At 45.3% G+C, this 25718-nt stretch overlaps 1 protein-coding gene across 1 annotated transcript in view; it reads left to right on the top strand.

Moving 5' to 3' along the window:
- The window catches only part of SCARB2 (scavenger receptor class B member 2), a 68997-nt gene that overhangs the window by 15631 nt on the left and 27648 nt on the right, over positions 1 to 25718 (top strand). Inside the window, exons 2-5 of the mRNA XM_006142962.3 lie at positions 9269 to 9426; positions 18037 to 18184; positions 19188 to 19376; positions 22491 to 22582. Coding sequence (XP_006143024.1) covers positions 9269 to 9426; positions 18037 to 18184; positions 19188 to 19376; positions 22491 to 22582 — 587 coding nt within the window. The remainder of the gene's footprint in view (positions 1 to 9268; positions 9427 to 18036; positions 18185 to 19187; positions 19377 to 22490; positions 22583 to 25718) is intronic.

Here is a 25718-nt window from a genome sequence, read left to right as displayed (position 1 = left end):
CGTGTGCATGCATGCCCAAGATCCTGAGAGGAGAATGGAGGAGAAGGAATTGCAGCGTGGCCATCCCCCCCTGGGGAGTGATTTCTCACTTTCTGTCTCTCTGTCTCTCTCTGTCTGTCTGGCGAGCGCACGTGCCCTATAGCTAAAAAAAAAAAAAATCCTGCCATATTTACATCATCGCTGATAGTTTTTCTTGAATTATTTGAAGGCAAGTTGCAGACAACATGACACTTTACCCCTAATTCTTTCAGAATGCATTGCATAAGAATTAAAGCTTTTATAAAAAAAACAAAGAGAGAGAGATTTTTGATGTAAGGCGCATGTACTCAGTGGAGAGACAGAGATAGAAAGAGAGAAATCACCCCCTCCCCCGGGGGGATGGCCACATCGCCATCCCTTCTCTTCCATTATCCTCTCGGGATCTTGGGCACACACGCCCTGTGTGTTTTAAACTGCTGGGTCCAGGACTCGAACCATGGTCAACTACATAGGAGTCCAGCAACATAAAACCATTACAACATCTACTGGTCCCAGAATTAAAGTATTTTTAAGTTTTTTTTTTTTTTTCTATGAGTGAGAGAGAGAGAGAGACAGCAACCCCAAAGGGGTCTTCATGCCCTGATCCACCCCCAGCCTCAGCCAGCCCCTGACCACGAGCACATGTGTGCCTATGTACTTAGAGAGCTCTCTGGATGTGAACCCAGAACCTTCCAATGTGGATCAGCCTCACAGAGCATTGCATTTTACTGCTGTACCACTGTCCAGCTGCCTAAAGCATGTTTGACATAGCCCATGTAATATTTCAGACATACTTACCCTGAACAAGATTTGTTTTTTTTATCTGAAACTAAAATTTAAGTGACATCCAGTGTCTTTACTTGTTAAATCTGGTGCCTCTGCCCCAGGAGTGTGGCAGGCTGGCAGCTGCTGGAGTTGCCAGGCCTGTGCTTTGCAAAGGCAGAGACCTGGACCTGGTTGGAGCTGATGAATGCATTGGTTTTCGGGCTTGGAAAAGCCAGTGCCACCCTTTCCTTATCTGCACAATGGGAATTCTTATCGCGCAGGGTCAGTGTAAAGTGGAGAGATTTGTACATCAAGCCCCTAGCCCGGTACTCTCCCAAACTCACAGGACTTTGCAGCTGGCGGTGGTAATTGTCCTTAGAGCTGGAAGTCAAGAGAAGATAAACATAAAGACGCAACTGTTGTAGAAATGTTGGCAGCTGTATTACAATCTCCCTCTGTTCTCTCATTGCTCCTCCCCCTGCTGTGTGTGTGTGCGCGCGTGTGCGCGCGCGCGCGCGCGCGCGTGCGTGCATGCGTGCCTGTGTCTTTTAGCGGTGTTAATATGCCTGGAAAACGCCATCATGTTCTACACGTGCATAATACAACACACGATTTACTCTGGGATTTACAGAGAGTTCTTGGACAAATACGCAGCAATGAGGGGTGGAGAAAAAGACATGCGTGAAAGGCACGGGAAACCAACACACCTGAGGGCAGACTTTGAATGGAATAAAAGGAGACAGAATTTGTCCTGATGCCGGTGACCTAGCTAGGAAGTGGCCAGGCAGACAATGGCGGCAGGGGTGCAGACAGTGGGAGAACCGCAGCAGGAACAGTCTGCCATCCGTGTGACTCTGGCCAGCCGCCGAGGACGGTGTTCTACTTACTGTTAGTTTTAAAATTTCCTTTGTTAAAGCATCAGCCCTACTCCATGTTTACCTCTACCCTGAAACTTGGAGGAACGAGAAGTCCGGGGTCGCCCTCCCGTCTGGAAAGGGAGCTATCCTTGCTGGAAACTCTCCTGCTCGTGTTTTTGGGACTTCTGGCTACTTAAGCGCTGATGCAAGCCAGGCAGGACAAACTCGGTTCTGCTCATCATCTGTTCGTTCACACTTGCCGCTTCTTCCGGGGTTCGTCACGCGGTGCTGATTCCTTTCACTTGAACGGGTCAATGAGATCGCAGTCCCTCTCTGCTCTCTGTGTTGCTTGTCAGAAAAAATCAGCGCGGAACACAGAGTGCTAAATCAACTGTCCTGACGGTAATGGGAAGAGAAATACGGGAAAGCCGCAGGGGTGCGGAGGGAGGCGCATGCGTGCGGGGGCGGAGCTCCTGGAAAGCTGGCCGCTGCCGCTGCAGCTTCGGACTCGCCTTTGTCTTGCAAAAAGAGGAAAAGGCCCTGATGAAGTTGTCTGCTTTGTTCCTACCCAGTCCGTCGCCCTCCCTTAGGGACTATCAGTAACATCTTATATAATGGAATCTGAGTTGCTTAGATTTTCTTAAAAAAAAAAAAAAGAAAAGAAAAAGAGAGGAACTTTTTTTTCTGCTTACAGAAATAATTTATTTCTGTTCTAAAAAAATCAAAACAATGCAGAAAAACAACCGAAAATGACAGACCCCTCACAATTGTGATCCACGGAATTAAGTGCTATGGGAGCTGGGGTGGATGTGTGGCGATGTTAAGGGTAATGAAAAGATGGAGATTTAGAAGTGACCTAATATTTACCATCCTCAGGTCTCCACGTTTATCTGCTAGTGGGAAGGAAAGTTGCCAGGATTACGATAGGATTACTGTAAGGACCCAGTGAGATTTCTTTGGCTTGTCTTAGGACACACTCAAAGTGCTCCGTAAATGGCAGCTGTGACTTTGATTATTACTGCCTTCTGGCTGGGGTTGAGGGGACACCAGGACATGATCTGAAATAAAAGAAATCGTGTCACTCCTGTGAGTCTGCTGAAATACAGACAAACCATCACATGGGAAACAGTAAAAGCTTTTCCTTTTTCCATTTAGCGTGTTTCTTTCCATTTCATCTTTGTCATTTTAATTGCTTCCTACTCTAATCTTATTTCTGCTTAGCCTTACAACCTTAAGGCTACATTGTTATTTATTATGACATTGTTGCTGTAGCATTGAATTCTCAGCTGTGAGTTACCATTTTCTAAGGGGTTCTTGTCCTCTTTGGCCTTGTTTTAGGCTAACTTCTTTTGGTCTCTACCTGAACTTGATTATAGTACTGGAAGAAAGAATCACTGTTGTTATCTTCCGCTCCTCCCTTTAACATGTGATGGTCTGTCTGTTTTCAGCAGACTCACAGCAGAGACATGATTTCTTATTTTTCTCTAGACCATGCCCTGGAATCTTCTCAGCCCTGACCTGAAGACAGTAATAATTAAAATCGCAGCCACCACTCATCGAGCACTTTGAGTGTGCCCTGAGATGAGCTGAAGAAATCTCACTCCATCCTCAGAGTCATCCTAGCAAACTTTCCTTCCCACTTGTGCATCTGAAACTTCCTAAGACATTTCATGTGTCAGTTCAAAATAGGCAGTATTGTACAGTGGTTAGGAGTGACAGATAAAAACCAAATCCAACTTAGGTAAGGAAGGATTATTTGAAAGGTTTATTGCAAGGCAGGGAATGGGGGGGGGGGAACAATTGCAAGAGACAAAAAGCTCGGACCATAAAATCTCTAAAAGTCTCAGCGGTTAGGCCGAAAGGGAGTTTTTGTTTTGTTTTGTTTGCTTTATAAGGGAGGAATAAACAAGGCCAGAAGGAACGGAGCTTGGGGAAGGCGAGGTGCATGTGGAGTGGCAAGATCAGACAGCAGGTGGGAGGATGTTCTGTTCCCAGAGAGGCTGGGGAGGAGGGGGCATGCTGATAGCTTAGCACCGAGCACAGAGAAGTTCAGAGTGAGAAAGGACTTGAGATCTCATTTCTTGCTTCACGTAGAGAAAAATCACCTCTGAATTATGAGCCCCGAAAGAATTGGCAAGTGTGAGTGAACAGATGGTTGGCCACCTGAGCTGATCACCTGAGTCTACCTTGTCTGGTTTGCATCCAGCTCTTAGGCAATGGAAAGTCCAAAAACAAGTGAAAGAGTAACCAGGAAGGAGGACAGAACCCTTCCTGGTAGAGAGGATGCTCTTCTGATGTGTGAAGACAGTCTGACTTGAACGTGTTCCTCCAAGTTTCAGGTTAGAAATAAACGTCTTGGGGACCAGCAGCTGGCGTAATGGCTATGTCGCTGGACTCCCATGTAGTCAACTGCGGTTTGAGTCCCGGACCCAGTAGCTTAAACTCACGCCGGGTGCGTGTACATGCGTGCCCAAGATCCTGAGAAGAGAATGGAGAAGGGATTGCGGTGTGGTCATCCCCCTGGGGGGTGATTTCTCGCTTTCTGTCTCTCTTTCTCTGTCTTTCTGGAGAGCGCATGGCCCTATAGCAAAAACCTCTTTTAAAAAATTACATGAGAAATAAACACCTTGGAGATTTGACCTCTTAGCTAAACAAAGCAAACAAAAGAACAATAAGAGTAAAAGCAGTCCTTGGCAGTTGCCAGTGTCACAACTGATGGCAGATTGTGTTCTGGCCTGGGGTTCCCCCCATTGTCTGTCCCCACCCGTGTTATCCCCGAGTGGGCCAAAGGCGTTAGTTAGATCATGCCTTTCCTCTGCTCTTCTCTGATCGCCTCTTACCAAGTTCTTTTCACCCACACTCAGCGGGAGCTGGTGTGTAAGCTTTTTAGCATGACACTTTATGGAGAGTCTGCCGCGTGCGGCTCGAACTTACAGAACCGAAATGTGTAGTGTGGCCAACGGTGCAGTGGTCGAATGCGACACTGAGGCCAACCCACATGGAGAGGTTCCAGGTTCGTGTTCAGAGACCCTCCTTGAGTCCACCAAGCACGCGTGTGCCTGTGATCCAGGACTGACTGGGTCTGGAGAAGGATCGCAGCGTCCAGACTCCATAGGGGGTGGCTGTATCTGTCTCTTCATCTCTCTTGTTCATGGAAAAATAAATGTACCTAAAATTATTTTATAGTCCAGCTGGTTGCTTGGTGGTTAAGGCGGCTGGATCCCACATGGCCAGCTTCAAAGTTCGAGTCCAGGACCCTGTGGCTTGAAAATCACGCCAGTCCTATGTGCGTGCATGCCCACAGTTCTGAAAGGAGAATGGAGGAGAAGAGACTGTGGCATGGTCATCCCCCCTGGGAGGTGATTTCTCACTTTCCCATCCACCCCTCTTGTCTCTCTCTGGCAAGCACATGTGGCCTATAGAAAAAGCATGAAAACCTATGTAGTATGTTATACCAGTTTTACTAAAACATTGTAGAAAGAGGTCGGTTAGGAGAGTCAGGAAAAACTACGCTGAGTTCTGGGCCCGGCTGTAACATGAGATGATGGCTTTTAACCACCCAGGCTCGGCCTAAGTCTTGTCCACCCCGAGGCCTTTCTAGTTCTGGTGTTTCTTTGTACCCTGAGTGGGAAGAGACAACACAGCTCTTAAGTAATGGCTGAGGAAACCTGTCAGTGTGGGCACAGTGATCACGGGCGTGGGAAAGAGATCGCTCCAAGGAGCTGGAGCTGGAGCCTGGAGCCTGGAAGCTGGAGGAAAGGGATTTCACGGTTCGTCTTCATATTTATCCATCTCGTCAAATCAGGTCCCAATTCGTTAGAACTGATAGTAAAGACCAAGAGTCTTTCTCTCTCTCTGTCTTCCTCCCTTCCTCCTTCACTCCCTCCCTCCCTCTCTTCCTTCCTTTCTTCCTTTATTTCTTTTTGAGAGATTTTTGCTATAGGGTATACGTATAGAGACAGAAAGCAAAAAATCACTCCCCCAGAGGGGATGGCCATTCTGCAACCTGTGCTCCTCCGTTCTCCTCTCAGGATTTTGGGCACGCATGTACATGTGCCTGACAGGAGTTTCAAGGCCGCTGGGTTTGGGACTTGAACCAGTGTCTTAAGCACTATACCACCTGCTTGCCCCACACCAAGCGTATTTCAGCAATGTACCATTTGGATAATAATCTCTGAATCCACGCCAACCCACAAACCACCCGTCCTGCTCTGTGACTGTCCAGCGAGTGCGTGAAGCTGCCCCAGTGCCCTGGCGACTGGCTTTGCTGTGGCTCGCATGGTTTTCCACATTCATTTCCTGTGTCCCACAACCACACTTTTGTTCCCTGCAGAGATTCTTGGGATGCTTTCTATTTAGTAGTACAGCTATGTTATTAAGTTCTCTCCCAACATTGTTTCTATTAAATTGGAGGCCAGAAATGCTACATTTGACATCCTGTTACTTGCTGGGTCATAGTATATTTTTTATAAAGGCACAACAGAATTTATTAAAAATCTGATTTATGTTAGAAATTCTGAGTCCTACTCCAGTGTCAGTTTTTACTTTTTTAATTAACAGAGGGCTCATGTGCTTTCCAAAAAGATAAAGAGAAAAGGAGAGTGAGGGAGGAAGCGTTCCCCCACCCTCAAATGGGGCATGGTCACACCACAACCCTTTCTCCTCCATCCCTCCATCCTGCCAGGATTCGGGATGTACATACACATATACACATGTGCCCAGTATGTTTTTTAAGCCACCATGGCTGAGATTTGAACCATAGACGCCCATGTGGGATCTGGCTCCCTTAACTACTAGTCCCCAGCTGGCCCTGTCACAGTACTTTTCAGCGTGTGGTTTCCTACGTGTTCTGGAACTGATTCCTCTGTTTATTGTTACAGAAAGCCTCACTGTCCAAGGAGTGACGGCGATGCCAGCAGCTGCTTTGCTTGCAGTATGGTTCTCTTTGTTTTGGGCTGAGGGTGCATGTGTTTGTCAGAGAGAAACAGAGACAGAGATTGTGGGATAGGAGAACCCCCTCGCCCCGCCATGGGGAATGGTCACACTGTATTCCCTTCTGCTCCTCTTTCTCTCCTCTCAGGATTTTGGGCACGCACATGCACCTGGCACGCTTCTTAAGCTGCCAGGTCTAGGATTTGAACCACACAGTCAGCCATGTGGGATCCAGCTACCTTAACCACCAGATCACAGAACTGGGCCATAATGTGGTTCTGATAGTGACCTAACACTGTATCATCAGATCCCATTTTCCTCTGTTACATTTTTTTTTAAATAAATGTTCTCTATGTTCATTTTTAAATTTATTATAACAAAGTTAGAAAATACAAAATCTCATCAAGAAGACTATAACAGTGATCTAAATTCCCAACTCTCCACATTAATCCCTGTTTACATTCTGGCTTATTTTCAGCCTGTGTGTCTATCTTTCTTGTGCACTTCAGCAATGTTTACCGTAAAAACACAAGGCTTGCTGTTACTGGGGAACCGAAGGTACTGGGTGTTGGGCAGGTGTCTGTTAACCTTAACACCATACTTGTCAGGCTTCTGCTGCAACAGTCGTGCGGACACTGCATGCCTCACGGGCTAGTCAGAGTCCCGTCTCTTTCACACTCGTGGGTGTGCAGCTGGACAGTTTGAGCTGGGTTAGCTCAGGTGCTGGGATTTAGGCTTCAGGTCTAGCGTCCACATTTCAGGACCGAGGCTGGAGGACCGTCGCCTGCCCATGGTGTGCTCTTCTCTCAGCTGAGCGTGGCAGCTCCAGGGTGCGGATGGGAACTGGCCGTTCACCTTAACGCCTTTGCTCCGAATTGGTGTGTTACCAGGCCTCCCTCAGTCTCTCTGCCAGACTCGAAGTCAGTGGGGTAGGGACGAGTACTACTCCTGTAGGCCAGGCCTAGGGTATGAGCTTGCTGGGGCTGCCAGAATGAATAGCACGGTGACTTGAACCACAGAAATGGATGGCCTCACAGTTCTCGTGCCAGGAATCTGAGATAAAGATGTCCTTGATTTCTCCTGAGGCCTCTCTTGTCTCTCATCGACACGATGGTGCCTTTTCCGTGTCGGCCCATGGTCTTTCTGCTATGCATTTCTGTGTCTCAGTTTCATCTTCTTAAAGAGACACCAGTCACACTGGATTAGGGTCCACCCCTAAGACCTCATTTAACTCTTAAAGACCCTGTTTCTAGATATAGTAGCATTCTGAGGTGAGGGTGTCAGGGCCTCAGCATGGGAGTTTGAAGTGGGGACACACATACCACATAGCCAAGGTGGGAAGGGAGGAGGATTGTGGATCTCCATGGTCACCTAACCTATGTGAGGCTCAGCTTTGAAACAGAAATAGGCGGCTCTGTTCTGGGGTTTGTTGGGGACTTCATAAGAAAATGCATGGAAGCCTCTGGGGGTGGAGTAATAGGAATAGCTCTGGTCTACTTTACATAGACCACATAGACCAAAACCGGCCTTCTCGAGCCTGTCCCCTTCTCCGCCTCTCACCTGTGCAGACTGGGAGCATGTGGTGCTGTTTGGGAGAGCCTCACTTCTCCAGCAGCGATCCCATTAGTGGAATCTTTCAAAGTAACAGAACCAAGGGGCTAGTGGATAGTAGCATGATGGTCAGGGTGCTGGTTCCTACATGGTCAACCGTGGTTCGAGCCCCAGATCCAGTGGCTTGAAAATCACACTGGGCATGGGGCTGGCAGTGGCATGGCTGTTAAGGGTGTTGGGCTCCCTCATGGCTGACCGTGGTTCAAGTCCCGGATCTGGCAGCTTGCTCTCTCACTTTCCCATTTTCTCTCTCTCTCTCTTTCTGGACAAATTAAAAAATAATGATAACAAATGGAATTAGATAAAGGAATAAATAATTTTAAAAAAAAGAAAGAAAGAAAGAAAAAGAAAATCTGGATCAGCAGTTGGCATAATGGCTATGTTGCTGGACTCCCATGTAGTTGACTGCGGTTTGAGTCCCAGACCTGGTGGCTTAAACTCACGCCAGGTACATGTGTGTGTGTCCAAGATCCCAAGAGGAGAATGGAGGAGAAGGGATTGCAGCGTGTCTGTCCCCCTGGGAAGTGATTTTTTGCTTTGTGTCTCTGTCTGTCTGTCTGGCGAGTGCATGAACCCTATAGCAAAAACCTCTAAAAAAAAAAAAAAATCACACTGGGCACATGTGCATGCATGCCTAACATCTTGAGAGGAGAAAGGATTACAGTGTGGCCATCCCTCCTGGGAAGTTGATTCTCACTTTCCCTCTCTCTGTCTCATTTCTCTCTGGCAAGCATGTGCCCTATGGCAAAAATCTGAAACAAAAGAAAACAAAGCAAAACAAAAACCAGAGCCAGTGGGCCTGTGGAAATTCTATCTGTGGCCTTGGTTTTGGTAACACCACGGTTCTGCCCTGGGTAGCATCTTCCTTTTCAAATATTGGTAATAGGCCTGTGGGCCCCGTCTGGGGGAGGGGGTGTGCTCCGCCCTGGTGTGCTCCGCCCTGTGCTCTAGGCACTGCAGGTGGCGTCTGTGGGATAACTAAGACTGAGGAACTAGGAGGTCAGAGCAGGGTGTTCCTCTTTCTGCCTCTTATGTTCAAAACAAACTGGCTTCCACTGTGGTAAATCTCTGGTTTTCTTCCCCAGAATGTTGTGTTAAGGAATGGCTCCGAGGTCTTTGACTCCTGGGAAAAGCCCCCTCTGCCCGTGTACACCCAGTTCTACTTCTTCAATGTCACCAACCCAGAGGAGATCCTCAGAGGGGAGATCCCTCGGCTAGAAGAAGTGGGGCCATACACCTACAGGTGAGTCCTGACCGCCTTCCTGCCATGCCTCAGGGTGGGATGACCTGGGCTGAGCCCCTTCCCATGACACTGCTCCCAGAGCTGTGGGGCACAGGTTTGTGTTCTGCTCTGTCTGAACACAAATGCTGCTGATGGTTTGCTCTGGCATGTGAGACCTCGACAGAGGATGGCTGCATGGAGTGGGCTGAGTCTCTGTGTGCTATGATTAGAACTGTAGCTGCTCTCACCTGTCAAAAGACAAGGTTACAACATATATAGTTAAGATTTTTTTTTTTTTTGAGAGGTTTTTGCTATAGGGCACCTGTGTTCACCAGAAACACAGACACAGAGAGACAGAAAGTGAGAAATCACCTCTCCAGGGGGAATGGCCACACCGCAATCCCTTCTCCATTCTCCTCTTGGGATCTTGGGCACGTACACACATGCACCTTGCGTGAGTTCAAGCCACCGGGTCCAGGACTCAAACCATGGTCGACTACATGGGAGCCCAGCGACACAGCCATTACACCAACTGCTGATCCCAAAAAGGACTTTCAGCTTTCTCTTTCCTTTATTTAAAAAAAAAAAAAATTATTTTGTTTAATTTTATTTATTCATTCAGTTGTTTTAATTTGACCAGAGAGAGACACACAGAGAGAGAAAGAGAGAGAGATTGAGAGAGAGAGGGGAGCAAAGTGAGAAATCAAGCCACCATGTCCGAGACTTGAACTGTGGTTGGCCATGTGGGAATGTCTAGCACCTCAACCTCCACACCACCTGCTGGCCCCAAGATCATGATTGGCTTGTATTTCCATTCTACAGCAGGGGGTCTTCCTTATCGTGCCAGCTCTCGTAGGCTATTACCTCTTTCTCTTTCTCCCTCTCTCCTGATTTCCGCAAGGTGAGATGAACAGTTTAGTTATAGCTCGGTGGTGGAGCTTCAACCTGAGTCTCTGTGTTTGGGGCCCATCTGTTCGGCCTAGTGCAAGAGCTCCGTCCACACCAATGGCCTCCCCCAAAGTGCATTTACCGCTCCTGCGTTGGCAGAGTGTGGCCATGAGGCCATGAAGAATCACTGCCCATTCCTGAAAAGGGTATTCTTGAATTTCTTTAGTGACTTTTAGCCCTCCCCAGTTTCCCTTCCCCACATACCGAGTTTTAAGCCAGTTTCCAGATTTGCCGTTGGTCTGGTCTTATTGTTTCTGTCTACCCCGTTTCCCCACCCATCCTGAGTATGAGAGATAACCAAGTAGCAGGGTGGGTTAGAGTCTTTGTGATCACCAGTTCCAAACACTGGGGAGTTCAAATGGCTTTCATCGTTTTCTAAAAAGAATTATTTTAATGGCCAGAGTGTGCACACTTGCTAAAGGGGGGAGGGAGCTGGCAGGTAGTGTGGTGGTTAAAGGTACTGGATTCCCATATGGCCAACTGCGGTTCGAGTCCTGGACCTAGTGGCTTGCTTTCTTACTTAACTTTTCTCTCTCTCTCTGTCTCTGGTCAGATTAAAAAATAATAATAATAAATGGAATTAAATAGATAAATAATTCTTTAAAATAGAAAAAAATTAAAAGAGAGAGAGAGAAAGCAAAAGCACCCCTTCCTCTCAATGGGACTTGGTCAGTCCCTTCCCCATTTTTCCATCCTGTCAGGATTTGGGGCACACACACACCCAGCATGTTTTTCAAGCCTGTGGGGCCAGGATTCGAACTTTGATCTGACATGTGAAATCCAGCTCCTTTAACCGTTAGGCTACAGGGCCAGTTCCTGCTTTAGTCATTTTTTAAATGATTAGAAAAGAGAGATGCTTGGGTCTGAGCATTCTGCCTATTGGCATATTTCTTATTTCAGTAGCTCCTCCCTCCTCCCTCCTCCTCCTCTAATGAAATCTTTTTTACCAAGCTAAAAAAAAAAAAAAGATTGGTAAAAGAAGCAGACAGCAATCCCTTTCTCTGTCAAAGTGGCTACATGGTAAAAACGCCTCACAATTCTGTTGTAATCGATTGCTCAATAAGCGATTGCTGATGGGCTCATTGGTTACTCATCAGACCTAGTTTGGGTGCTGGGGATTCAGAGGTGAAAGTCCTGGGCACTGCCCTGGCTGCTTGTGCCCTGGCTCGAGTCCGAGACCCTGTTTTGAGCCCTACCCGGCCACTTTCCACGCCCTCTGTGCCTCAGTTTCCTCATCTATAAAGTGTGGTTAAAGGCAGGACCTTCACCATAGAGTTGAGTGAGGATCCAATGAGTCGGTATTTATAAAATGCTTACACCCATGCCTAACGCATGAGTGATATTGTTTGCTGTCATTATTAGTTTTAATTAGGATGATTAGGATTAATAATAGCAATAAATATAATACGATTATAGTTATTAGGATAATGTAATAGTTGTTAGGATTAATAATATAATAAGCAATATATAATATAGTTAAGTAATAAATAATAATTAAGGATTCGAATTAATTATTCTAGTCCACAGAAAGTAACATCCAGATTTATAAAGATGAATCCTGTTGTTTTGTGAAGGAATTTTTTTTTTAATTATTTTTGGGCTTTTGTCATAGGGTACTTGTGATTGTCAGAGAGAGACAGGGAGAGAAGAGGAGTAAAAAATCACCCCCCAGGGTGGATCGCCATGCCACCGTCCTTCTTCTCCATTCTCCTCTGAGGATTTTGGGCACATACATACACCCAGTTTGATTTTCAAGCTGCTGGATCTGGGACTTGAACCACCGTTGTTCATGTGGGAATTCAGTACCTTCATCACCACATCACCCGTATAGAGCGGGATTTTAAGAAAACACTTGGGTCCTCATTTTTAAAAGCATTTTTTTATGTGTTTTGTGTTTGAAGAAACTGCAAACTCACATTACATGTACCGTGCAAATCCAGAGAGGAGAATGTAGGAGCAACTGGGGCATGGCCATTTCCCCTGGAAGGTGATTTCTCTCTCTGGCGAACGCACACGTCCTATAGCAAACTAAAAACTAAATTAAAAAATTCTGATAGCCACATTGAAAAGGTAAGGAGAGGCCAGCTGTGGGAGCACGTGTTGGGCACCACTGCTTAGCAGGCAGAGGCCACTTGGGGGCAGCATCCGATTCTTGGCCCACCCCAAAAGCTGTGTCTGTAGTCCTGTCTACTCGGAAGGCTGAGGCAGAAGGATCAGGACAGAGTGAAACCCTACCTAAAAAAAAAAAAATAAATAAATAAATAAAAAGAAAAGAAAAGAAAAGAAAAGAAATGAAAAGAAACAGGTAAAATAATATTGAGGACCAGGTCCATGGCATAACAGTAATGCACTGCTCGGGAGGAGCTGGCTCCTATGGTTCAAATCCCCGGCGCAGTCAGCCTGACACATCTAGCTCACATGCACATGCCCAAGATCTGATGGGCTAGAGGAAGGGGATGGGGTGTGACCAGACCCTGTAGAGGGTGCTCGTCTCTCATGTGTGTGCCTATGTGCTATCATAAATAAAGAAAAAGAATTTGAATATTATGTTTAACCCAATCATATCCAAAATGTTATCATTTCAACGTGTTATCAATATTCAAAATTATATTGAGATACTTTACATTCTTTTCCTTTTTATACTCAGTCTCTGAAACCCCATGCTTTTTACATGGATAGCACATTCATTTCAGACCAGCCAGGTCTTGGGTGTGTGGTGGTCACATGCGGCCATGTGGAATGGCATGGTTCTAACCATACTCCAGTTATTTTCAAGCTCCCCAAATACTACCATGCCAGATTGTGTGCTATTTCCTTAATAGGAAGGAACTCTCATGCCACCTCTCTCTTTAAAGAATTATTTATTTAATTTTATTTATCCATTCATTTATTTTAATTTGACGAGAGAGAGAGAAAGTGAGAAAGCAAGCCACCAGGTCTGGAACGCAGGCACGTGTGCGTGCATGCCCAAGATCCCGAGAGGAGAATGGAGGAGAAGGAATTACGGCGTGACCATCCCCTCTGGGGGGTGATTTCTCGCTTTCTGTCTCTATGTCTCTCTGTCTGTCTGGCGAGCGCAAGCGCCCTATAGCAAAAACATCTCCAAAAAAAAAAAAATACATAGGATGCAAGTGGAGAAATGGCTTAAAACCGTAATCCTGGAAAGCTGAGGATGGGCTCAAGAGTGGGCAGGAGGTCCTGAAAAGGAGTGGCTGGGCTGGCAATGTGTGGAGCAGAGTGCTGAGAGCGTCAGTGGGCTGAGTGGGCTGTGAGTGCTGGGGTGTGTGGGCAAGCACGGCTTTTCAGGGAGAGGTCTGTTCCTCTGTGGGGCCTGTGAGTCATTCAGTGGATCTGATTTCTGTCACCCCGTGACTTGGTCATGTTATTGTTTAGCTGCGCAAGACAGAACATTCCAGTAGCTCCTGCTCCAGTGTGTGGTGGTTCATGGGATTCCTCCTAACTGAGTCAGCTCTGTTGCTTCTATGCTGAGGGGCTGGAACAGAGGCAGAGAGGGGCAGGGAGCCATTTTCTGTGGTGCTCTGAGGGGTGAGAACTCTCCGGAAGGGGAAAAAGCCAAGTAAGGCTGTGGAGGACTGAACTCATCGGTCACACAATTTACAAGAGCACATGTCCCCAAACTTCCAAATTCTGGTGAGCTCAGAATATTGTTTTTGGAAAAAGATGGTGGCAGCTGCACATGTTGATAAAAACCAGTCAGCCTGGTTTAGGGAATGAAGTGCATTGTTTACACTTTTATAAAGCTGTGGCCTGGCAGCCCTGGGACAGGTCTGTTAACATGCCTGTTTGCCTCCTGATCCTTTTGCATGACCATATAGTCATCTAATAATTGTATCTAATTTCTAGTATTCCATGGCTTTCAGAAGCTTCTGGAGGCTTATTTATTATTATCATTTTTAAAAGTAAAGATTTTTGCTATAGAACACGTGTGCTCACCAGTGAGGCAGAGAGAGACAGAAAGTGAGAAATCGCCACCCAGGGAGGATGGCCATGCTGTAATCCCTTCTCCTCCATTCTCCTCTTAGGATTTTGGGCATGCATGCACACATACCTAGCATGAGTTTTAAGGTGCTGAGTCTGGGACTCGATCCACAGTTGACTACGTGGGAGTCCAGTGAAGTAGCCACTATGCTGTTTGCTATTCCCATCATCCTTTTCTTAAATACCAGGACCATCACTGTGATTACCAAATGTTAAACTGTAATCTGAGTTTTATTAGCATCTAGTAAATACCAAAGATCATACTAGGCACTTTTTTTTTTTCAATTGCCAAGGACACCTGTGCTGGCCAGAGAGAGACAGAGAGGGAGAAAGAGCCCAGTGGAGCATGGACACACCACAATCCCTTCTCCAAATCTCTGTCCTGTCAGGACTTTGGGTAAACATGCACGTGTGTCTAGCATTTTCAAGCTTCTGCGACTGGAACTCAAACTGAGGTTGGCCAGGTGGAATCCAGTTCTTTTAACCAGTAGGCTATAGGAATGGCCCACCAGGCACTTGTAAGTGTGACTCCTTGATAAATTATCTAGATCTAGCATTTTTTTTTAAAACCTCTTATTTGTATATTGGACATTTCTTTGGTCTTCTCCAATACTGTAGGGCAGTGGTCCATCACTCCTCGCTCACCAGCGAGCTCCTGCTTCTAGTCAGCCATTCCACTGTTGGGGAGATTGAAGTCACCGCCCTTGTTCGTATTGTTACCGAAACCCTTTCTCCACATGCAGCAGCTGATGTAGGGTTGCCAAAGAAATAAGAGTGCTTGAGATAGCAACATTTTGGTTTCTTCTGACTGCCATACCTTGTTTTGAGGAAGATCCAGCTTCCTCTTGGACTCTGTAGCGGGGGAAGCCACCTCTCGCAGCCCCACTGGCACTGTCCTCCTTCATGCAGAGCCATTCTGTAAAGGCCGTATGTCAGGTCATACCCAGGGTGGCTGGTGGCCAACCCCGTGGTACTGGGAAGTCATGTGGTCAGCTGTCCTGTGAGTGACCAGATGTCAGCCTGCCAAGGGAATGACATTTTCTGTGGTTTGGGAAATCTTGGCTTTGACTTGGTGAAATTTATTGACAAGCCGAATGAAGTTACAAGGCTTAGAGTGATTTTAGTATTTGTGATTTAGTATTCGGATGCATACATGGTAAGCAGCAAAGGAGACATGAAGTTACTGCAGTTGGGACTCTAAAATAGAGGAAGCAGGCACTGCTTGGGATTATTCAGGCCTCTTGGTTCATGACGTGGGGCTTGAGTAAAGACAACAAACAAAAGCCTTAGCTAGGTCGTTGGTTTTTGACATTATCAGAAAAGTTGGGAAAGTTCAGCCCTGGGACTCTGGACCTATTTTGAATCTCAGCTCTTGATCTCTGGCCTGACTTTCTTTGAGTGCAGTCTGGGGTTCGTCCTGGGGTCCCCTTTTCTACCTCTACTTCCCTAGTGGTGAGCGTGGGATGCAAGCATGGGTTATAAACAGCTACACCTCCAGAGGGCTTTCCTCCTGGCCCTGGCTAGGGGGCCTTTGGGGACAGAAAGTGAATGGGGACAGATGTGCTTCTCTCTGCCAGCATCAGCCTTGACCCAGGCAGGGGCTTGGCCCTGAGATTTCTTCTGTTTCTCCATCTTCAACAAGTTGCTTTGAATGAACTTCTGTGTAGAGTTGAGGAAAATCCTGGGCGGGAGCGCAGGTGACCAAGAGTTCAGACCTGGGTCTGGCATTTCCAGGTTGGTTCCAAGTCTCCATCTTTCTGTAAAAACCCCGGGTTCTGACTTCAAGATGAGATCTTTGGTTGCAAGCAAGCAAAACTAACTCTAGCTAATTTAAGTAAAAAGAGAATCTACTGGGGGCTGACCTTATGGCCCAGTAGTAAAGAATTTTGAATCCTGACCCTCATAGCTTGAAATCCATGCCAGGTGCATGTGTGTGTGTGCTCAAAATCCTGACAGGAGGGAGACTGGAAGAGAAGGGATTGCTGTGTGACCACGCCCTATTTCTTTCTCTTTTCATCTGGCAAGCACACACGCCCTCTGACAACAACAAAAGACTGTTTGAAGGCCATAAAATAGGTTAACGGACTCTAAGGAAGCAGCTTGAAAGGGCAGGATCCAGGGCAGCTTTAAAGATCAAGGAGCCTGTCGACCTCACATCCCACGTGCATCACCAGAAGGAATCCAGTTTCTGCTGTTTTCCATCTTGAAGCACTGTGTCATGATTTGGAGGCCGGGGGAAAGGAACTGGTTGAACTCAGGTCCAACGGAAACCTCAACTGATAGTCCCGCACAGCTGCATGCTGCAGGAGAGGAAAGGAAATTGGAACCGTGAGCAGAGAAAAAGGAAAAGATGATGTAACAACCAAAGGTCTACTGCACGTACCTTGTAACTGTGTAAGCGTTTGAACGCGACAGCCTCTGTTAGACTTTTCTTTATGTATTCCTTGTGAACTAGAAGAGCATGTCATTTTTCTTCTCTGATTTAAGTCCTGGATCCAGTGGTTCAAAACTCACACTGCGCGTGTGTGCGTGCATGCCCAAAACCCTAAGAGGAAAATGGGGAAGGGATCGCGATGTGGCCATTTCCCTGAGGGGTGATTTCTCACTTTCTCTCTCTCTGTCTCTCTGTGTCTCTGACGAGCGTATACACCCTATAGCAAAAGTCTCTAGGAAGAAACAAAAAAAGAGGCTGGCTTTTGGGAGGTGGTCAGGATTAGGTAGGGTCATCAGGATAGAGCCCTCATGATCCCATGCCTGAACACTGGTGGTTTTATGAGAAGAGGGTGTCAGGGGCCAGCAAAGAGGAAGAAAGACCAGAGTTGACACACACTCTCACCCTCTCAGCATGTGACACCTCGTGCCACCTTGGGACTCTGCAGGAAGTCCCCGCCAGCAAGAATACCTGTACACCATGCAGTCCCTCAACTCTGGACTTCCAGAATCATGAGCTGAATACGCCTTCGTTCTTCATAAATGACCTTTTCTGTGGTCTTCAGTTGTAGCAATGAAAAATGAACTGAAAGAGAGAGGCATTGATTGGCTTCATCCTACAGCTATTTATTAGGCACCTCCTAGATGGTGTAGGAAGAAGTGAAAGTGAGCAGGGGAGAGGAGGAACAGGCACTGGAATGTATCAACTTCTGCGTACCAGGCAGAGCCAGGACTAGTGGGAAGCATTTGATGAGCGAAAGAGTAGAACCTGTTTTTATTGAAAGTTTTCATATTTTGCTTATGAATTTGGGGCATTAATTTTGATTTAAAAAATAATAGCTTAAGCTATCTATCTTGAGGCCAGCAAGTGGCATGGAGGTTAAGGCACTGGATCTCACATAGCTGACTCCGCAGTTTGAGTCCCTGGTGGCCTGAAAAACATGCCACGTGTGTGCGCGCGCGTGTGTGTGTATGCGTGTGTATGCATGCGCACGTGCGCACATACACACATGGGTGTCCAAACTCCCAAGAAGAGAATGGAGGAGAAAGGATTACACCACAGCCCATGGCTGTCCACTCTGGGAGTGATTTCTCACTTTCTCTCTGCCTCTGTTTCTTTCCCTTGAGCTTGTGCTCTATGGCAGAAAATCTAGGAAAAAGGAAAGAAAATGTAACCTTGGTGTTGAAAGAAAAAAAAGTCTTCCTTATTAAAGTGGTGCGTATTTTCAAGTAAATTCCTTTTCTTTCTTTTAGAGAACTCAGGAACAAAGGCAATGTGCAGTTTGGAGATAACGGAACAACGATATCTGCTGTTAGCAACAAGGCCTACGTCTTTGAACGAGAGAAATCTGTCGGCGACCCTCAAGTTGACTTAATTAGAACTTTAAATATTCCTGTATTGGTAAGTAGGCATTTGAATATTATTATTACTGTGGATTTTAGAAGAGAGAAGAAAGCTAAGTTAAGGCTATTATGGTTTTACTTTCAGGAGCTATTATCTTAAAATATATATATATATATAAAAACAAAAATATATTTTCTCCTTCCCTTCTTTAAAGTTCACTTTTCCCTGTGGTCTATCAAACAACATCTTGTCAAATGGTAACAAAAATACAAATTTTAGGAATTGTTTTCACAGTTTCTTCCTGTGTGTTCAGGATTAGCACTTGTATAAATAAAAATGCCCGTAGAACTTTTCATAGCTAGTCATTTTTTATAATATTTATTTGTCCACTTTTTTTTTTCTTTTTGTTCAGAAATTCTTGCAGTGGAATTTGCATACGATTAGTTCAGATTTCTATCTTGGATTTTAAATTCTCAAAATATAGAATTGACTTTGCCTTCCCCTTTTCAAGGAGAGACTGGGCTGCCGATTACAGCCTACTGAAAGTTCTCCGGGCTCTGTTTATAATGGCTAAACCACCTAGGATGATGCCTGTGCAGAGACCCAGGAAACTCACTTAGGCACCTGCACCAACCCCTTCGGAGGCTCCCACCCTAACTGCTAGGTGAACGCTCCACGTGCAGCTGAGCACCCAGCGTGGACCAGAACCTAGAGAGGATTAGGTCCCAGATCTGGCACTGCCTTTGTGTCTAGTAGGGGACGGTTTATGTTGAGGGCCTGGTCTCCGGCCACTCAAAGGCAGGTGGCGCCACCTAATGGCCAAAGGTGCTGATGTCTTTGTAAGAGCTTTTCTCCTCCTGTGTCTGGATAACTCTGAGCCTGCACATAAGCTCATACTTACACAATTGGTAACTGAGGAGTCATATTCTTCTACATGCATCCAGAGAGGACCTCACTGGCTGCTTTTCAGCTGTTTCATCTCAACATTTACCTGTACGCGCCCAGTTCCCTTTCCTGAGGGGTGAGAGAAGGACCACCCTAATTTGCCTTTGCTCCGCAGACTGTCATCGAACTGTCCAAGGTCCACTTCTTCCAGGAGATCGTCGAGGCCATGCTGAAGGCTTATCAGCAGACACTCTTTGTGACTCACACAGTGGACGAATTGCTCTGGGGCTACAAAGACGTCATTTTGTCCCTCATTCATGTTTTCAGACCTGAGATCACTCCCTTTTTTGGCCTGTTCTATGGGGTAAGTTGAGATTTCTTTTCACAGCATTTTTATTCAGTTGACAGTGGGGAAGGTAGCACCACAAGCCAATTTCATCTTTTTTTTTTTTTTTAAGGTTTTTGCCACAGGGTGTGTGTACCCATCGGAGAGGAGATAGAGAAAGACAGTGAGAGGGAAAGTTGGAAATCACTCCTCCATGGGGGATGGCCATGCTGCAGTCCTCCTCCTTCATAGTCCACCTAGGATTCTGGGCACACATGCACAAGTGCCTGGTGTGATTTTTCCAGTCACCATGTCTGGGATTCAAACTATAATCAGCCATGTGGGAGTCTAGTGCCACAACCACTATGCCATCTGCTGGCTCTAAGCCAAATTTCATGTTAACTTTGAGTTTTGATTTTTTTTGGGAGAAGACCAAAATTGCCTGGCATTTTAGGTGTCTTACAGAGTAGGAGAAGAGAAAGTGTTCTTTTTGTTTTTTATTTTATTGCAAGAAAAAAAACTTCTCGAGTGACATAGTTGGGAAATTGGTAAAAGATAAAATTAATCTTGAGAAAGAAAACGTTAGACTAGGGGTAAACTGTACTTGTAATGAGTTTACTCATCTTTAAATCTGTAGTTGCTTTCTGGCTCTGCCTGACAGGAATCCTACTGTCATCATGTAATCCCTTAGCATTTGGATTCCTCCAGGGCAAATGGGTGTAAATCTGCCCCTACACCTTATGCGGTATGCAGAGCTTGGAAGTTGTCCAAGCAAAATCGTTTTATTGTTTGTTTTGTTTTTAATTTGCCAGAGGGCACATGTGCTCACCAGAGAGACTCAGACAAAGAGAGCGAGTGAGTGGGAGAAAGCACCCCCAAGTGGTACATGGTCATGCCAAAATCTCTTCTCCACTTTTTCCATCCAGCAGAGATTTTAGGCATGCACACACATGTGCCTGGTGCGTTTTTCAAGCTACTGGTCTGAGATTTGAGCCACATGGTTAGCCATGTGGGATGTGGCTCCCCTAACTACTAGGCTATGAGGTAGATCCATAAGCAAGGTTTTTTGTTTGTTTGTTTGTTTTTTAAGAGAGATTTTTGTTATAGGTTGTATGCACTGCCAGAGAGAGAGACAGAGAGACAGAAAGCAGGAAATCATCCCTTGAGGGCATGGCCACACCGCAATCCCCCTTTCCTCCATTCTTCTCTCAGAATTTTGGCCATGCACACACACGTGCCTGGAGTGAGTTTCACGCCACCAGGTCTGGGACTTGACCTCAGTCAACTACATGGGAGCCCAGTGATGCAACCATTACTCCATCTGCTGGTCCCAGCCATAGCAAGTTTTTAAACATTATATATGCAGTAGCTATGAGGCCTCAAAGTAAGGTTTCACAGCTCTAAATTTTTCAGTCTGGGGAGCAGGCTAGATAGGTGTTCCCTAGAAGATGTTCACAGGAGCACAGCTAACACAGGGCCAGGGCCAGGATCAGGGCCAGATTTCTGGTTAAGGTATGATTAGACCTCCCTTCTAGAAATAATTTTAGGAGAGCCTGATAGAGAAAGATGCAAAGTTTCCCTCAAGGTCTTTTGGTCCCAGCGGCATCTGTCCACCTACTAAGTAGATCCTGTGCCTAATTCCTCAGTATTTCTTGGACAGTTTTCTTTGGATAACTTGCTTTTTTGTTTTTACATCATTGACTTAATCAGACTAAAACCCACACTATCTTCTGTGTTTGTAGTGAGGATTCCATGAGATAATTCATGCAGAATTTTTTTTTTTAAGAGGGATGCCATGTCCCACACAGCTAAATGAATGCATGCCTGAGGGGGGGCTGCTGTGTATTAGAAAATAAACATAGAAATAAACAGACAGAGACAAACAAGCAAAGAAAAGAGGGATTGGGTGGTCCCAACTCCTCTGATGGAGGCATCCGTGGCCCCAAACCATTCCCAGGTTTATTCTTTTAAAGGGTAGAAAATGGAGGAAAGGGGAAGTGGAACACAAAGCTGTTTTTTTTAGATGTTAAATGGCTAAAGATGCAAAGACACCTGATGCCATGCAGCTCTATGTAATTTTCTCTAATCTTCTTGGGCCAATTCTGATTAACGCATGTGGCTTCCTTTAACCCAATACCTTTCTGCAGTTTTGGAACACAGAGGTAGCTAGCATATTCACATGTTAACGGCATTCATTGCCCTGCATATGACTGCCCATGAAATCACATTTCTGCAAGTGTCTAAAGGTTACCATGTTTGCTCAGATTTGGGCTGCTCCCTACAAAGAGAGATTTTTGCTGTAGGATGTGTGAGCTCATTGGAGAGACAGAGAGAAAGAAAGTGAGAAATCATCCCCCAGGGGATTTGGCCATGCTGTAGTCCCTTCTCCATTCTCCTGGAATTTTGGGCGCACACACACACATGCACCCTGTATGTTTCAAGCTGCTGTGTCTGGGACTCAAACCATGGTCAACCATGTGGGAGCCCAGCACCTTAACTACTACGCCACCCGCTGGTCCCTTATGGAAACATTTTAAACCAGCGCCAGGAATAGTATACTCAATAATGGTTCACTCCTATTACTGTGTCATTATAGAAGAATTAGTACCTATGCAGTTTCCCAGAAGTCATAGCTCCATCCCCAATAAAGCATGTGTAGGAATGCAGTGTCCATGTGTGTCCTTAAGAAGTATAACTTGATTATTTTTATGTAGAAATTGGAGATGAAATTTGTCAGTGACTATCAGTAAGTGCTCTCCAGAGAAACGGAATCAATGGGATATGGACATATAGAGAGAGACAGGCAGAAATTCAGGAACTGGCATGTGTGATCGTGGGGAATCACAAGTCTGAACTCTGTGGGGCTGAAAACAGGTAGAATTTCTCTGTTGTAGTCTTGAGAATTCCTTCTTCCCTAGGACATCTTTTTTTTTTTTTTTAAAGGCTTTGAACTGATTGGCTAAGGCCCACCCACTCAGGTTGAGTGTAATCTTTACATCCAGTTAACTGCTTGTAGACGTCAGTCACACCTACAAAATACCTTTACGGCAAATGCAGGGTAGCATGCTACCAACAGCAGGGCACCATAGCCTCCCAAGCTGACACAGAATTAACCGTCAGTTACTTTAAATGATCATATTCACTTATTTTCAGAAAAATGGGACTAACGATGGAGACTACGTCTTCCTAACTGGAGAGGACAATTACCTTAACTTCACAAAGATCGTGGAATGGAAAGGAAAAACGTAAGTCTAATGATTTATCATTGTGATGACTTTTTTCCATTTTCGTTTAAACTGCATGTCGACTTCTGCATTGGTTTTTTTAAAAAAAATTAGCATTCTTTTTTGTAGGCACATGTATAAATGTAAATATTCTTATACTTATTTTATAAATCAAAAGAAGGGTGATAATACTTTACAAATTAAAGAGTAATGATTTCTAGATTTATCTTGGCTAGGCATATATCATAAGCCAGTGGGAAAAAAGTCTGATTCTTCCTGAGTAGTTACTGAATGATGTGTAACAGTTACAGCACTTTTTAAACTCTAACTTGTTTGGGAAGGGAGGGAGAAGTTCTCTTTTTAATTTAATTTCATGATTGAGAATTATTGGAGTATTTGTCTCTAAAGATAAAATACATTTGAGTTCAGAATTATACAATTTTATTTAATGCTTTAAATTAACAAAACTGATTCTAAAAAGGTGCTGAGGCAACTTACAGTAAAGCTACATAGAAAACAAGATGCTTTTTTTTTAACTTGCCAGAAAGCGTGTGTGCTTGCCAGAGACAGAGAGAGGGAGAATCTTGTCTACCCCCTCAGACAGCCCAGGATCATGGCGTGTGTATCCTTAATGTACTCAGGAAGGTCACTAGATACGAACCGTACCCTCTCATGTGGGTCAGCCTCACACGCTTTTGTGTCTTACCACTACACCTCAGTCTGGCCCCCCATTTTCCATGAACTCTTTGACATGTACATGTACATAAACATGTATTTACACACAGACACACAGACACACACATGTGCATGTATGGGCCCTAAAAGAATCTTGGAAACTACCATGAGTCTTGCCTCTGGAGAAGCACCAGGTAACTGGAGTTCTGGGCTGGGAGGAAACATTTGTTATAAGCAGGATCTAGCTGGATTTTGCCTTAAACCAAATCTCTTAAGTTTCCAGACTTTTTTTTTTTTAATTTTTTATTTTAGAGAGATTTTTGCTTTAGGGCACATGGGCTCATCAGACAGATAGAGAGATAGAAAGCAAGAAATCACCCCTCAGGGGGAATGGCCATGTCACAATCCCTACTCCTCTATTCTCCTCTCAGGATTTTAGGCATGCACACTCACACACCCGGCATGAGTTTTAAGCCATCAGGTCCAGGACTCAAACCTCAGTTGACCATGTGGGAGTCCAGCCCTTAACCATCATGCCACCTGCTGTTCCCCCCCCATTCCCAATTCTTTTATTTTTTAAAAATTATTTTATTTGGGATCAGCAGTTAGCGTAATGGCTATGTCTCTGAACTTTTATGTAGCCGACAGCAGTTTGAGTCCCCGACCCAGTGGCTTAAACTCATGCCGGGCACGTGTGCGTGCGTGCCCAAGATCCTGAGAGGAGAATGGAGGAGAAGGGATTGAGGCATGGCCATCCCCCCTGGGGGGCGATTTCTTGCTTTCTATCTCTCTGTCTGTCTTTGTCTTTCTGGCGAGCACATGCGCCCTATAGCAAAAACCTCTCAAGAAAAAATTATTTTATATAATTTTATTAGGTCGTTGGGAAAGTCATGATGTATTTTCTATGTTTTTCTATGTAAAAATGCATCATGACTTCCCAACTACCCAATATCTATTATTATTAGTTTTTTAATTTGACCAGACAGAGACTGAGAGGGATGTGAGAAATCACCTCCCTCCCCCCAAGAGGGATGGCCATACTGAAATCTCTTCTCCATTCTCCTGAGATTTTTTTTTTTTTTTTGGAGAGATTTTCACTGTAGGGCGCGTGCACTCGCCAGACAGACAGAGAGAGACATAGAGACAGAAAGCGAGAAATCACCCCCCAGGGGGGATGGTCACGCCGCAATCCCTTCTCCTCCATTCTCCTCTCGGGATCTTGAGCACACACGCACACGCGCCCGGCATGAGTTTTAAGCCACTGAGTCCGGGATGGGAACCACGGCCAACTACGTGGGAGTCCAGCAACATAGCCATTACGCTAACTGCTGGTTCCCCATTCTCCTGGGATTTTTGAGCACACATGCACATGTGTCTGGTATGATTTTAAAACCACCAGGCCTGGGATTTGAACAATGGTTGACCATACAGAAATCAGTGCCTTGGACCCGCAGATGGTGTAATGATTATATAGACTGGACTCCCATGTAGCCAACCATGGTTTGGGTCCCACACCTGGTGGCTTAAAACTCACGCTGGGTACATGTGCATGTGTGCCCAAGATCCTGAGAGGAGAATGGAGGAGAAAGGATTGGTCATCCCCTCAGTGGGGGTGACTTCTCGCTTCCAGTCTGTCTGTCTCTGTCTGTCTGTTTTTTGCAAGCGCACATACCCTATAGCAACAATTTCTCTTAAAAAAAAGAAAAAGAAAAAAAATGGCCTTAACTGACACGCCACCTGCTGACCCCACTCCATTGATTTTTGCCATCTGCCTTTTTCCTTTTTCCTCTGCAGTTTTACTATAGTTATCCAGATGCAGAATTATTTTATTTATTCTCTCTGGCCCTTGAGGCTTACATAAGTCCAGGCTTATGTTCTGGATTGAAAACTTGGAAAACTTGGAGCTATGATCTCTTCAGTTACCGCTTCTTTTATTCTATTCTCATGCCCAGTGTTGCTCCTCCACACCCCACAGCCCCTGAACTCCCCTTAATTATTAGAGCCTTCCAGCATATTCTCTGTATCTTGAGCCATTAAATTTTAATTTTTCTGAATTTATATTTGTGTAAGTTTTTTAGGACAATCTTGTGGTTCATGAATTCTCTCTTACACTGTGTAGTCTTGAGTTGTGTTTCTATAATGATTGTTTTTCAGAACATTTCTTTGAGAGTTGTATTTTTTCGTCTTTTTTTTTGGTATAGGACATGTGCACTTGGCAGAGACAGAGAGACGGAAAGCGAGAAATCACCCCCTCCAGGGTGCAATCCCTTCTCCTCCATTCTGCTCTCAGGATTTGGGGCACACATGCCACCAGGTCCAGTATTCAAACAGGTCGGCTACGTGGGAATCCAGCGACATAATCATTACGCCATTTGCTGGCCCCCAGAAACTATTGTTTATTACCAGGAGTTTTATATTTTCATTTTTATATCTCCCTACGCTTGTTGCATTATTTTTAAACATTTTAATAATAATTTCCTAT

This window comes from Tupaia chinensis, unplaced genomic scaffold (genome assembly GCF_000334495.1).
Source record: "Tupaia chinensis unplaced genomic scaffold, TupChi_1.0 Scaffold000086_1, whole genome shotgun sequence".
NCBI lineage: Eukaryota > Metazoa > Chordata > Mammalia > Scandentia > Tupaiidae > Tupaia > Tupaia belangeri.
Note: the sequence above shows the minus strand (reverse complement) of the source record. Positions and strands in the feature narration are given on the sequence as shown.